The sequence below is a fragment of the Stigmatopora argus genome, chromosome 13, assembly GCF_051989625.1.
Source record: "Stigmatopora argus isolate UIUO_Sarg chromosome 13, RoL_Sarg_1.0, whole genome shotgun sequence".
Taxonomy (NCBI): Eukaryota; Metazoa; Chordata; class Actinopteri; order Syngnathiformes; family Syngnathidae; genus Stigmatopora; species Stigmatopora argus.
Genome location: NC_135399.1, coordinates 15446588 through 15461392, shown reverse-complemented (window position 1 = coordinate 15461392; position 14805 = coordinate 15446588). Strand labels below are relative to the sequence as shown.

General features: G+C 49.7%; 2 protein-coding genes across 2 annotated transcripts in view; both read left to right on the top strand.

The window, feature by feature from the left end:
• Positions 1–9352, top strand: part of LOC144087252 (FERM and PDZ domain-containing protein 4-like) — a 28953-nt gene extending 19601 nt beyond the window's left edge. Inside the window, exons 4-18 of the mRNA XM_077617639.1 lie at positions 428–581; positions 721–823; positions 1279–1324; positions 1546–1650; positions 2214–2321; positions 2390–2521; positions 2762–2881; positions 2976–3112; positions 3285–3411; positions 3503–3592; positions 3657–3839; positions 3956–4085; positions 4159–5100; positions 6066–7184; positions 7886–9352. Of these exons, the coding sequence (XP_077473765.1) occupies positions 428–581; positions 721–823; positions 1279–1324; positions 1546–1650; positions 2214–2321; positions 2390–2521; positions 2762–2881; positions 2976–3112; positions 3285–3411; positions 3503–3592; positions 3657–3839; positions 3956–4085; positions 4159–5100; positions 6066–7184; positions 7886–8970 (4581 nt within the window). The 3' untranslated portion in view covers positions 8971–9352. The remainder of the gene's footprint in view (positions 1–427; positions 582–720; positions 824–1278; positions 1325–1545; positions 1651–2213; positions 2322–2389; positions 2522–2761; positions 2882–2975; positions 3113–3284; positions 3412–3502; positions 3593–3656; positions 3840–3955; positions 4086–4158; positions 5101–6065; positions 7185–7885) is intronic.
• A 671-nt stretch (positions 9353–10023) lies between these two features.
• Positions 10024–14014, top strand: LOC144087251 (toll-like receptor 7). Its single transcript, XM_077617638.1, has 2 exons — positions 10024–10038; positions 10799–14014. Exons 1-2 carry the CDS (start codon positions 10024–10026, stop codon positions 13931–13933), a joined length of 3150 nt encoding a protein of 1049 aa, XP_077473764.1. The 3' UTR covers positions 13934–14014.
• Positions 14015–14805: the final 791 nt, after the last annotated feature.

The following is a 14805-nucleotide window of genomic DNA, read 5'->3' as shown; positions in this document are numbered from 1 at the left end:
CAAAATCATACTTTCATTGAGTCAAAGAAAATACCGTTTCGGAACGGTGTCCACACTTAAAAAGCCTTTGTAGCGTGCTTCTAAACTCGTTTTTAACGGCACGGGTGAATATTTGAGGAGTCTTCTCCTCACACAAGGAGGCCCTCAGCTATCGAGTATTGTGCTCCACTTTCTCCCCTTTTCTTGATCTGGCTGCGTCTTTGTGTCGTGACTGGTTAATTGTTAGTCATTACAGCGGAATAGCACATTTGTCAAGGATGAATGTGAATTATACACGGACTGCCGAGCCCCGGGGCTTTAATTATCCAACATGGCGGGCGCCGTCGAGATGGCGCTGGCGGTGGCGTGCTGAAAGGGCTTCCGGGACGGCGCAGTAAAAATGATTTTGCGTCGGGGTGTGAATCTGGTCCTTTATCTTCTGCCAAACAGCCCGAGCTGCTCCCTGGAAGAGATTCGCCTAGATGGAGACAAGTTTGTCGCGCCGGCACCCCGAAAGGTGGAGATGAGACGAGACCCCGTGCTTGGTTTTGGCTTCGTGGCGGGCAGTGAAAAACCGGTGGTGGTCCGCTCGGTCACTCCAGGTAAACTGACTGGTATTTTTTCCTTAAAAAATACTGAGCGGTCCCATTTGACAGAAAGGCTCAACTTGTAGCGGCTTTAGCTTCTATCCGTCATGGACCATTTTTGACGAGACGTGGTGGCGATTTGTATGATGAACAGGGGGTCCGTCGGAAGGCAAGCTCATCCCGGGAGACGAGATCATCATGATCAATGATGAGCCAGTCAGTTCGGCGCCCAGGGAGAGGGTGATTGACCTCGTCAGGTAGGACAAAGACCTTCCTAATGGTTTTCGTGCCGACCACCAAAAGCCTCAAACGCTGCTACAAATTCGACACTTGAAGTCGCCTCCAGTTTTGGCAGTTTTGCATTATCTGCAAATTCTAAATATTGGGAGGTTTGATCAAGTTGGAGAGGTTAGAAATATTCATCCGGTCTCAAAATTGTTGGCGACTATAGTAGCCGACTTAGCTGGAATCCAGGTAGACACTGAAGTGTCCCGTGCAGACACCAATTTCAAGCCTTTTGTTCAATTTACAATTCTTTGCCGCACTCAAAAGAAGTCGATACGAATCTGGAGAACCGTTCTTATTGACAGTCTGATTTCTGTAGTCCTCAATCTAGTCTAGCGAGAATCAGGGAGGGCGAAAACCTGGAATCTTGAAAATAGCTTCTCACTTAAAGGATAAGGATGTAATCCATAAATGTTTTCTTTTACAGGAGCTGCAAGGAGTCCATATTGTTGACGGTTGTCCAGCCCTACCCGGTGAGTGTCTTGCAGTTAGATTTGTGTAGTGTTTCATAATATTCAAGAGGACCAAACAGTCTGGAATGACTTCCATTTAGCAGACCTTTCTTTGCCAAAGACTTGATGGCAAGCGGGGCTATTAGCTTTCAAAGAAGCATCCATTTTCAAAGAGATTTAGTTTCAACTGATGTTCCAAAGTGCCCAATGTCCTACAAAAACTTCTCTTTTGTCTCCCAAAGTCGCCCAAGTCGGCGTTCATCAGCGCAGCCAAAAAGGCCAAGTTAAGGACCAATCCCGTCAAAGTGCGCTTTGCCGAAGAAGTCATCATCAACGGCCAGGTTCCCGTAAGTCGCTATCGTCGCATTTCGGTGTGTCCTCTGAGCTGTTAACTGAAGGAAGTGGTTTGGGAAAAGCTGATCCTTTGCTCTACGTAGTAGCGTGAACCTTTGGGGATAGGTAGTTTTAAAAGAATGGGAATTCTGTAGCGTTGAGTCGGAAGGGCTTTAGCTGAGAAGCTGCAAATAGGAGAAGGCTGGCCTACGTTAACCATTAAGACTAAATAAATCGACCAGTTGGGTCAAGTAATGACTATACAGTGCACTAAAGAGAACGTTTATCATTCGGGGGATGTGTACCAAGAATTATCTATATTTTGCACCACTGTATATCCAAGCGTAAACAGAAGACGCGCATCTCCTAATTGCCTGCCCAAGACTTTAAATGGCGTGTTCCCATTGTACAAAGCCACCTCATTATCCTCTGACTGGAGGTTGAAAATGATAAATAGCCAGGATATTTATTCCCAGGGCTGTTATCCTTAAGTAACCATCTTGCCAAGACCATCTTAAACGGGATCTGTTCTTCTGTTTTTCCTCTAATGAGTTTCTTGTTTTCATTCCTTTCACAGGAAACTGTGAAGGACAACTCGCTTCTTTTTATGCCAAATGTTCTCAAAGTCTACCTGGAAAATGGTCAAACGAAATCGTTTAAGTTTGACAGCAACACGTCTATTAAGGTAGGTGACATCTGGACGAAATCTGACGGTTCCAAACTGAACCTGAACGGTCATTTCTCATTGAAAAGGATGTCATCTTAACACTGCAAGAGAAGCTATCCATCAAGAGCATCGAACACTTCTCCCTAATTCTGGAGCATCGAGCTGAAGGATCGGCCAGCAAGCTCATGCTACTGCACGAGCAAGAGATGCTAACTCAGGTAAGACGGCAAACTTTGCTTCAACAACTAATTTTACTGCATTACGGAATGTTGCTATTCCAGATAATACTGTATTTTACTTTTTAAAATCCCAGTTTGAAACCTCAGAAGTTGTTTGAACGTTGGTCATTTGTCAAAGTGACTCCTGTCTGGTCAATGGGAAAACAGTTGACTTATTTTGAAAAACCGTCGAGAGGATTTGCGTTTAACGTTTACGTTACTGTTTGTCTCCGATCAAAGGTGACAAAGAGGCCGGGGTCGCATAAGATGAAGTGTTTTTTTCGCATCACCTTCGTCCCAAAGGACCCGTTAGAGCTGCTTAGGAGAGACGCCACAGCGTTTGAGTATCTCTACGTTCAGGTGAGTACCGATAGGTCCGTCGATATTATGGATAACTAGACGTACATTAGCTGTGCTCAATCGGTAACGTAACCCGCTGTCCTCTTTTCCAAAGAGCTGTAACGATGTGGTACTGGAACGATTTGGCTCGGAGCTGAAATACGACACGGCCCTTCGTCTGGCCGCCCTGCAGATGTACATCCTAACCCTCAATACCAAGCAGTCCCAGAAAGTGTCCCTTAAATATATCGAGTAAGTGGAAATATAATGATTTCACTCGCGGCTGAAATAGTTTGATGGCATCTGAGGCCGTTTTGTTAAAAGAGGACCACCGATTAGTTAATAACCCAGATAGCGGCATTACGTACCACGCCATGCTCCTCCCCCACGATGGATTGACCTTCCGTGGATTGTGTATCCGCAGGAAAGAGTGGGGGCTGGCCTTGTTCCTGCCCCCTGCCGTGCTGTCCAGCATGAAAGAGAAGAACATCAAAAAAGCCCTCAGTCACATCCTCAAAAGCAACCAGAATTTGGTTCCACCGGGTAAAAAGGTAAAGAACCGTGGACCGAACGGTTTGGCTGATCTTACTGCGATACCATATGATGGTTTCTCAGAAAGCGCCGTGTTTGATTGCGTTGCAGCTGACGGCTTTGCAGGCTAAGGTCCATTATCTGAAGTATCTCAGCGACTTGAGGCTCTACGGCGGGCGGGTGTTCAAGTCTACGCTTATTGTAAGTGGTAGTCGTGAGGAAGCAAGGCGTTGGACGTTAGCATTGATGCCGATTCTTTTTGCAGCAAGGCGAGAAGCACACTGAAGTGACCTTGCTGGTCGGGCCCAAATACGGCATCAGCCACGTGATCAACACCAAAACCAACTTGGTGGCACTTCTGGCGGATTTCAGCCACGTCAACCGCATCGAGATGTACGCAGAGGAAGACAACAAAGTTCGAGTGGAGCTCCACGTTCTGGATGTTAAGGTTGGCATCTTTGCTTGAAGTTAACCCAAACCCGAGTCCGTTGAGTTCCGTTTCGTTGGTTCCGTTTCGTTGGTTCCGTTTCGTTGGTTCCGTTTGCCAATCTCCCTGCTTTGCAGCCCATCACTCTCCTAATGGAGTCCGTGGACGCAATGAATCTGGCCTGTCTGACCGCCGGGTACTACAGATTGCTGGTGGACTCTCGCCGCTCTATCTTCAACATGGCTAAGACCGACGCTTCGGACACAAGTGCGTCTACCTGCCGTGGCGATCTCGGTGCGGTCCAAAGACTCGTTGTTTCTACTTGTCCTCTTCTTCCCAGGCCACGGGGCGCGGATCAAGCCGACTTACCGGGCCATCGAGTGCACTTATAGCACCCCCAACAAGGGATTTGAAGACAGAAACAACCAGCGGTGCAGCCAGGATTTTTCCCAGCAGGAGTGCGAGTACCTGGACCGCGGCGGCAGATGCGAAGGCCAGCTGTCCTACATGCCTGAGATTCATCAGGCTCAACACTCGATACGTCTGGTGGAAAGGGCGGAGTTCTGCAGGGTGCCGCTCACCCAAACGTACCTCAACGTCCCACGGACCAAAGGCCAAGAACCCTGCGGGAACGCAAAGGTGTCTTTCATATTTGGAGATTCTCCCTTGGACACCGTCAACCCCCAAAATCTGGGCTACCAGAGACTGATGGACGACAGTTCCGAGATTGTGGACAATCACAGCCCCGTGTACAGGCGCCTGGAAGAGGACTACGGGATGATGGACGCCCTGGAAGACGGCGAGGTGTATCAGTACTCCGCCAAGATGTTCGAGGAGCCGCTGCTGCACGACATCTGCTACGCGGAGACCACGGACGACGCGGAAGACGAAGACGACGTCAGCTGCGAGGAGGACCTGGTGACGGGCGACCTGGACAAGCCCGCCATGTTCTCCCTCTCGGGTTCCAGCGACGACATCATCGATCTGACCTCCCTCCCGCCCCCGCCGGAATGCGACGACGAGGAGGATAGCGACGTACTGCTGCACTCGCTCAACCTGGCCATCGCGGCGCCCCCTCCTGGCTTCAGGGACAGCTCGGACGAGGAGGAGCAGCGGGAGGCCGGGGGCCGCGACGACGTCCCCGTGTCCCTGATCGACAGGGTGCCGGCCCACGGTGGGCAGAATCAGGGGGAGCCCCTGGACCAGGCCGTGGTCAGCACTTTGCAGGCCCTGGAGGCCCTGGCAGCATCCGAGGAACCGGCGCAATCTGAGAACAGCACAGGTTCCCCTTTTGCTATTGTAACGTTCATTCATTAACATCACAAGTATTACCTTCATTCACTTTTCATTTCGTGTTCTTCATTTTTACCAATAAAGCCCATTTTGTTTTCTAGTTGCATTTGTCTTAGTTTCTTCATTCATTTCTCCATAAGAGTTCACATTCATTACCATACATGCTACTTTTTTTGTTTTTGTTTAGAGCAGTGGTCCCCAAACTATTCCAGAAAGGGCCGCAGTAGGTGCGGGTTTTCGTTCCAACCTGTAAGAGGAAACCTTTCCACCAATCTGGTATCCTACAAGTGCAATCAGTGGATTGCAGTCAGGTGCTTCATTTTGCAGCAGAAATCTCATTGGTTAAACGGTTTGTGTTGGATCGGTTGGAACAAAAACCTGCACCCACAGCGGCCCTCGAGGACCGGTTTGGTGACCTCTGGTTTAGAGGTTTTACTATTGTGTCTTGGATTGGTCTTTGAGGGGTCTTTGAATGGTCTTTGAGTCTACATATGCAAATGGTTGTTACAAATGCCATTGACTCCCTTACAAATGCGTGACCCCCTTCTAACCAGCACCCCAATGTTTTTAGATATATACTACAGAACCGTTTAAGGCCGAGTCTTTGATCTGGCAGTACACCAGTCCGTCAATAGACCAAAACACGTGTTGCGTTGACAACGCCCAAGCTCGCCAACCAACGCCATCCTCCAAAAACAGTTTTTTCCCCACATACATAAATCCAGGCTGATTTGTCAGCAAATCGTCAGCAGATTTTAGATGTCGCTGATTCATTTGCAAATGAAAAAGATTCGACTTGCCTTTGTCAGATTTGATCTTACGCAAAGTCAAAAAGTCTATCAAAAGCGCTCGACTACATTCTTTCCTTTTCATTCATCCCTCGTTCCGATTGTATTCTGGCGGCCTCCAAAAATGAAGGCGCTGATGAGGATTTTGTCTTTGTGTGGCACGCAGGTGTCGAAATATCCCGAGCGTTCAGCCCCGACTCGTCCGATTCCGGCAACGAGACCAACTCCTCGGAGATGACGGAAAGTTCCGAGCTGGCCTCCGTCCAGAGACACTCGGACCACCACTTGAGGATGCAATTGTCGGCGGCGGCGGAAGGTTACCATGCCACCAATGAGGAAAAGTCGGAAGGAGCCGCGAATACGCGGCAACGGGACGAGGATCTCAAAGCCACGGCCGCCGCCGCCTCTTCGCGGCTATTCCACTCGGACGGCGGCGAGATGGAGCCGGAGACGATGGAAATCAAATCCGTCAGCGAGTACTTCACAAAGTTACACGTTGACTCGCTCATGAGCAAACGCAAAGCAAAACCGGGGGAGTCGGAGAACCCGATTCCGGGCCAGCCGGCGACTTCCCAAGAGCAAGCCAAAGAAGAACCTCCGCATCTGGTGGGGAGGTACAACACCTTCACGGTCAGAGATTCCTATTACGTCAATCAACTGGATCTGGGACGGACCTCCCTCAAGGAGCGCCATCAGAAATGGCCGCACAGGGCGCCGGCCAACAAAACGGACGAGGCTCTCGCCCCGGAATACGCCGACGAATCGCAGGCGTCCCACGTGGACCGGTTGGCGGTCAAAGGAGGCGAGCGGGATTCGGATGAACGAAGCCAACTCCGCTCTCCTTCCAAAGGGGCGGAAGGCAGCGAGCCTTGGCGGGACGGCGAGCCGCGAGTCGGGGCGGCGGCGGCGTCGGAGCAGGACGTGACGAGGCTCTACGAATACCACTTGAGCAAGCGCATGTCGTCCTTGCAGAGCGAGGGCGCTCATTCTCTCCAAAGTTCCCAGTGTTCCTCCATCGACGCCGGATGCGGCACGGGTAGCAGCAGCTGCGTCACCCCGATGGACTCCCCCCTCTGCGTGGCGGACAACCCGCACCTCCTGTCCGAGTCTTCCCTGAAGGGGCTGAGTTACGCCACGGGCGCCGAGGAGAAGGTCTACGTTCTCTCGGGCCAAAATAAAGAAGCGGCGCCACTACGGAAGACCCCGGCGGCGACCGGTTCCGACTCCGGCTTCGGAAGTAGCCGGGACGGTGGTCACCGCCTGTCGAAGATCAAAGAAACCACAGGTAAAACTAAGTTATGTCACGCCACTCCCTCACGACTCTCAATGAATACGTGAATATCTTCTACGAAACTGAGATTGAAGATAATGGTGGGCAGCTTACATGAACAATTTGCTAACAACGGATAATAAGCCCTCTGAATTATTGCATAAAAGAATCAGTATACAACGCTTAGCATCTTAGCATCTCCTCTCCAGCGTACCCCTGGGATACCTAATAAGCCCAAGACAAAAGCAAGACCTAGCGTATTTTCTCGCATATAAGCCGTATTTGTCACTCAAAAAAATGAGGGTACGGCTTATATGCGCACAAATTAGACTTGACATGCACAAAACTGCAAGAACGCAAGACAATGTTGCCGATAAAGTCATCCAAAATATAAAACATAAAAAACTCACTCACTTGTGCCTGCCATTGCTCGCTCAGGGCGCCGCCACCTTACCTAGGGATGACCAACGAGACCACTACTGACACTTCCTGGTTGTACCGCTCACATAACTTCCTTTTTTAATTTGTCTACGTGCTCAAAACAATCCTCAGACAATGTCTTACTAGCAACGTCGGTTTCCACTGTTCTGTCCTCCATACTTGTGATACAAATGTAATTATACTTGACAACAAAAGCATTGCACATTTAAGGATATCCATCAAACAGTGTCAAGTGAATGCTTAACGGCTATCTTTTGCTCCTCCCCCTAGTGTAGCCTGCACACAACAGAGGACGCTTGAAGAAGAGACATCCTTACCGCGCCGTCACCAGACCAGTAACGCCACCACCGTAATGTCACCATCGTTATCAACAAGCTGCACCGAGCCCAGCGGGCCACCATGGGCCGAGTCCCGCCCCCACGCCCCGCCTCCCCTCGGCGGCGGATCCACGCGGGCGCCGGTCAAAGGCGGCCTGGGGAAGCCACGGAGGGTTCCGACGCACGGGAGGAGCTGGAGCGCCGTCATGCCGGCCTCCGGGAGCTTCGAGGCATTGCTCGAACGGACTAAGGCCACGTTCGCCGGGAAGGACGGCGGCCAGAAATCCGAATCGCGGCGTGGCCCCAAAGCCCGCCGCGTACTCTACGCCAAAACGCTCCCCAAAACCTCGTCGCGCACTTCGCTCTCCTTCAACCCGACATCCGCGTGGCTGGAAACGGGCGCGTGGAGGTGCCGGAGGCCGGCTTGCTGCTTCCTCTGGAGACAGAAGACGACAACAGAGCGCGACCGCGGCGAACCCTCGGACGGCGAACCCGAACCGAGCCTGGAAGAGCGCTTAGCGCGCGTCAATTCCATGAAGGGCAAAACCTACAGCCTTCGCAGCGGCTTTGCGCTGGCGCGGACCGACGCTTTAGAGTTGGCGACCCTGCTGCGGTGCGGCCGGCACGCGTCTCGGGCTCACGGCCACGCCCACGCGGAAACCCGCGGGCTCCTGGTGGCGCAGGCCAAGGCGCTGAGCGGCGCCTGCGCTCAGATGGCGGCGGAGTACGGCAGCCCGGAGGAGCTTCTTCTAACGCTCACCCACAGTTTCCACACGCTGTGTTGCCTAGCGCAAGCCTGCATGTCTCTGGCGGAAGGCCTTCGCGGCGACGCCGAGCGCCACGGCGTGCTGGCGCAGGCCGACCGGGTGGCGGTCAACTACGCGCGTCTGCTGGAATCGGCCGAGGCGTCGTTGGCCGGCACCCCCGAAGACCCCAGCGTGAAGACGCTGACGCGGGACTCGGCCGACGTGTCCGCCGCCATCGACGGACTGGTCCGCTTAATGACAACGCCGTGCTACGAAACAAGCCGCCCCGATTGTTGATTTTAAAGCCATAACATGGGTGTGACCAACGTGAACTGCTACGACTAAAAAAAATAAAAAATAAAATGCCTTGTGTACACTATATATTTTATTACACGGTGAATCACGGGATTTTAAAGATGGACCTCCACTCGAGTATTTAATAGTAAATAAGAACTATTTCAATGATATATTGGTTGTCATGAAGGAATTTCAAAGTATATTGTTTTTTAAAAAGCTCAAATATTGAATATACGGGAGAAATATGATGTACAGTTGCACAGGAAACGACGCGGTTAAAATAATGCACTTTTTTTCCATTTTCCGGACGATTACGTGGACACGCTGTACACTTCCCTGTCATTTTTTTGGTGGACATGATTAAAAATTTCAAATCCGACAAGCCTGCAATGTTTGCGTTTGTGCATGGCAGCATTTTTATTTCGCATTTATCCAACGTGCATTTCTACGAGAACTCATTCCCTAGGCATCAAATCTTAATAACACGAGTTGTGAGAATGCAGCTGGCTTAATCTGCACGTGTCATTTCATAACGACATAAAATAATTCATGCTCTTACCATTTCTTTGGGCTTGAGTGCTGGCGATGCCTTTTGAATTAGTGATGATGATGATGATGATGATGATGATGATGATGATGATGATGATGATGATGATGATGGTGGGCTACTTCAGCGTGCAGTCAAGCATCATTTGAATATGTCTGGCTGCAGGAAAGAGAAGGGAACATTTGAGATATTTCACGATTGTGCAGGCAAAAAAATGAAAGAAATAAAAGGCCTTTGCGGTCGTGCTTTAACTTGAAGGTGAAGCTTTAAATCAAAATGGACTTCTATGATGACAATGAAGTGGCATCAAAATGATCCCCTTTTTGATACTGAGATGAATTGTTGTATTAGTCATTGGAGGGCCAAAGTAGGAAGAAAATGGCAGATGACCCGCCCAAGGGGAAGTGATACTGCGGGGCTAAAAATCGACATTTCAGCACCTGCTGCTTTCATCTCACAACCTCGTCTGTATTGCAACTTCAAAAAGAAAAGCTCTCGCGTGCATCATGTCTTTTCATCTGGTGAGTAGCATTTGGCGTTTTTACCTAACAAATGTTTGGAGTTCAAAGTAGGCACAAATTGATGGCTTCTACCTTTTGTTTAAAAATATTAGATTTAAATCAAAAAAGGGAAACTTCATTTTTTTAAACACTGGCAGAAAGATACTCAATATTTGTGTGAATTTAGTTTAAACAGAAATGGACTCCGTTTAAAAAAAAAGCTCTGTGTATATTAGTGGATTTGGTTATTTAATTTGTTTAAATGTGAAAATATTATGATAGCTCCTAATAGACAACATGAAAGGCACAAGGACTAAAAGAATCATGAAATTAGATATTGCACTTTTTTTCTCGCTGGGATAGGCTCCAGCACCCCGCGACCCCTTAAAATAAAACAAACCACGAAAAAAATAGATTAGATTAGATTACTTTAGATAATTTTTTTCATCTCGTATTCAGGAAATGTCACCGTCACAGTAGAAAGAGGGTGAGAATACAGACACAGCAAAAGACATTGTAGACATAAATAAATATATACTCTATACATATATATATATATATATATATATATATATATATATATATATATAATACTGCGTTCTTGCATTATCAGTTGTAACGTATCTAATCGAATTGACTAGACAAATCTTTCGATGGTACAATGTCGTTTCGTGACGTGAATTTTGTTCTGAAAATGAACAAACTCAAAAAGTAAAGGTCAATTATTCTTGAACTGGAAGTCGAATACGTACTGAGAACGTTTGCGTCTTTCCACAACCAGGTGTGCTACACTGCCCTGCTGGTATTTTCCTTCTGCCCGTCCAAATCGGCGGCCATCGACCCGTACCCCAAAACTCTGCCCTGCGACGTGAGCCAGTTCGACAACGGAAGCGGGGTGGCGGTGGACTGCGGCGCCAGGGGGCTCAAAGCGGTCCCGGCGGGGATCCCCAGAGACGTCACCAATCTGACGCTGACCATCAACCACATCCCCAAGTTGAACTCCAGCTCCTTTAAGAGTCTGGAGAACCTGACCGAGCTGGACATGCGCTGCAACTGCGTCCCCATAAAAGTTGGAGCCAAAGACCACATCTGCACGCAAAGCCTGGTGGTGGAGGAAAACACCTTCAGCGGCTCGCGGAATCTCCGAGCGCTGTATCTGGATGGGAACCAACTGGATCGTATTCCGAGCGGTCTGCCTCCCGGTCTTGTCCTCTTGAGCTTAGAAGTCAATCGCATCTATGACATTTCCGCCTCCAATTTTTCCAGCGTGAGAAACGTGGAGGTGCTGTACCTGGGCCAAAACTGCTACTATCGAAATCCGTGCAACGTCTCCTACCGAATCGAAGACGGAACTTTTTCCCAGCTGGTCAATCTGACTCTGTTGTCTCTCAAGTCCAACAACCTGTCTTTCGTTCCGCGCCAGTTGCCCGCGAGTCTGCGGTCGTTGTATCTGCACAACAATAACATCGAGGAGGTGACGGAGGACGATTTCCAGAACCTGACAAACTTGGAGACCCTGGACCTGAGCGGAAACTGTCCCCGTTGCTACAACGTCCCGTTCCCGTGCACCCCTTGTCCCAAGAACTCGCCGCTTGGGATCAGCGCGTCGGCTTTCAAAGAGTTGAGGAAATTGCAAACCCTGCTTTTGCACAGCAACTCTTTGAGACGTGTGTTGCCCGAATGGTTCCACGGTACCACGGATCTGCGAGTCCTGGATCTGTCGGCAAACTTTTTAGCGGGGGATATCGGGACCAGCGACTTCACGCGGTACCTGAGCAAACTGGAGACGCTGGACCTTTCGTTCAACTACGAATTGCAGGAATATCCTCGAACTCTGACTCTGAGCAAACATTTTTCCAAACTCCGGTCGCTTAAAGTCCTTCGTCTGGAAGGCCTGGTGTTTCAGACGCTGCAATTTGAGAACGTTGCCCCCCTGATGCATCTGCCCAAGTTGGAGGTCATCGACTTGGGGACCAATTTTATTAAGACGACCGACTTCAGGGTGTTAATGGGCTTTCCCAATTATAAAATCGTCAGCCTCTCCAACAATAAAATATCGGCGGAAGGGCAAAGCGGCATCGGCGCGGAGGGGAAGGCGTCGTTCTGGTCTCAGACGCTGGCCGACTACCAGTACGAGCAAGTCCGAGGAACCGAGTACTTCCGCTACGACGAATACGCACGCAGCTGCAGAAACAAGGAGAAGGATTTTGCCGGCCGCAAGACTTTTGCCAAAAGCAAATGCTCCCAATATGGCAAAACCCTGGACCTGAGCCGGAATAACATTTTCTTTTTGCACGCGGGCTTTTTAAACCTGTCAGAAGTGCGTTGCCTGAACCTATCGGGAAACGCCATGAGCCAAAGTCTGAACGGTTCGGAATTTAGCTACCTGAGTCGCCTGGAATATTTGGACTTCACCTTCAATCGCATGGACCTGCGCTACGCCAGCGCCTTCCAGGAGCTCAAGAGGCTGGTCATCCTGGACATTAGCTACAACAACCACTATTTTGAGTCTGAGGGCTTGACCCACATGCTGAACTTTACCCGGAATCTGAAAAAGCTCAAGGTTTTGCGCATGAACCACAACAAGATTTCTACTTCCACGAATACCGAGATGGAAAGCGACTCCTTGGAGACACTGGAGTTCCGAGACAACCGACTGGATGTGTTTTGGCGAGACGGGGACACCAGATATGTGGGCTATTTCAAGAAACTGCTCGCCCTGAAGGTCCTGGACATCTCCCAGAACAATCTGGATTTCATCCCCTCCCAGGTGTTCGGCAATCTGCCGGAGACCCTGTCCTCACTCTTGCTGAAGCACAACCGATTGAAATCGTTCCCGTGGGAAAAACTGGCACTCATCCCGGGGCTGCTAGTCCTGGACCTCTCCGGCAACAGCTTGTCCACACTTCCGAGCGTGCTGTCCAACTGCAGCAGATCTCTGAAGAAGCTCATCTTGCACCACAACAAGATCCTGAGCATCAGCCCGAATTTTCTGGCCGAGGCGTACGACTTCAAGTACCTGGACGTGAGCTTCAACCGCATCCGACACATCGAGGAATCCAGCTTCCCGGACGACGTGGTGGATCGGATGGAAATGCTACTTTTGGACCACAACGACTTTGTGTGCACCTGCAACGTCACGCTATTCGTCCGGTGGCTCAACGGCACCAAGGTGTTCATCCCCAATCTGGCCACCCAGGTGACCTGCGCCGCCCCGGAGACGCAGAGGGGTCGAGCCGTGATCTCGGTGGACCTGCTGGCCTGTCAGCACGGCGGCTTGTCCGCCGTTCTCTTCGCGGTCAACTCGTCCCTGGTCCTGGTCTCGCTCGTCCTCTGCATCTCCAGTCACCTCTTCCTGTGGGACGTCTGGTACATCTACCACTTCTGCCGGGCCAAGCTCAAGGGCTACCGCCCGTTGCCCTCCCGGGACTCCCTCTACGACGCCTTCGTCTTGTACGACAAAGACGACGCCGCCGTGACGGAGTGGGTGGCCGGCGAAATGTGCGTCCACCTGGAGGAACGGGGCGATCGGCGGTTGGCCTTGTGTCTGGAGGACCGGGACTGGATCCCGGGACACCCGCTGATCGACAACCTGGCGCGGAGCATCCACGAGAGCAAGAGGACCGTCTTCGTCCTCACCAACGACTACATCCGGAGCGGCAACTTTAAGACGGCTTTCTACATGGCCCACCAGAGGCTGATGGACGAAAAAAACGACGTGATCGTGCTGATCCTCTTGGAGGACGTGCCTTGCAACTCCAAGTACCTGCGACTGCGGAAGCGCTTGTACAAACGCTCGGTTCTCCAGTGGCCCGCCAACCCTCGGGCTCAGCCCTACTTCTGGTTTAGCGTGAGGAGCGTTTTAGCCACCGAAAGCCACAAGCAATACAATAACCTTTTTAAAGAGACCTTGTAAATAAGACCGGTTTGACCGGAATCCCACCATTTGTCTTTGGGCTGCCTCTCCATTTTTTTCACTTTCGGGACTACATTGTCATACCTGTCGACTTGTACGTTTTTTCTGAATTTTTGTAACGTTTTTTGATCATTTCAAATTGTGTGTGCTGTATAACAACTTTTGTACGGGATTTTTTTAGCACGTTTTTGGGGAAACCGATCTGATTTCACCCATTTTGGCTGTAATTCGGATCGTCTCGGTCACTGGTAGCAGACGAAAACATTATCATAATAATATTGTCATGCCTTAAGCATGATTCCACTTTCACATATGCACTTTTCACTATATACTTATAGCGTGTCAGCAAGCAATGTATCCAGACAGTCAAGCTGTTATCGTCATCCAGTATCTTGAATTTACTGCACCGACTGATTGGACACCGTGTCCACTTGGGACAACATTTTCGGAATATTTGTAACCTATTTTTATCGCTTAATAAGGGGAATTGAAATCATTAATAAGGGCAGCAATGGGCCGAGGTTGCTGTTTTGGATTTTTAATCTTGTATCCATCGAAAACTGCAAGCGATACAAAGTGACGTTGTAAAAAAAAAGGCCGGTACATTTCAAAGTATTAGGGTTTAAAATTGGGAAAAAAACGACATTGTCGTTGCATGAATGCCTTTTGTGTCTGCCTATAAAGCAGAAATTACTCTTCATATTTGTTCAACTTTTAATGAAACAGGGAAGTGATGTACTTCTGCAATTATTGTCTATTTCTGTCTGAGACTTTGTTTTTCAAGCCTGATGGAGCTGCGCAGCTGTTTTTTATAGGAGGTTTTTCGACAGAAAACAACGAATGCAAAGACAACTTTTCCCAATTTATAGTCA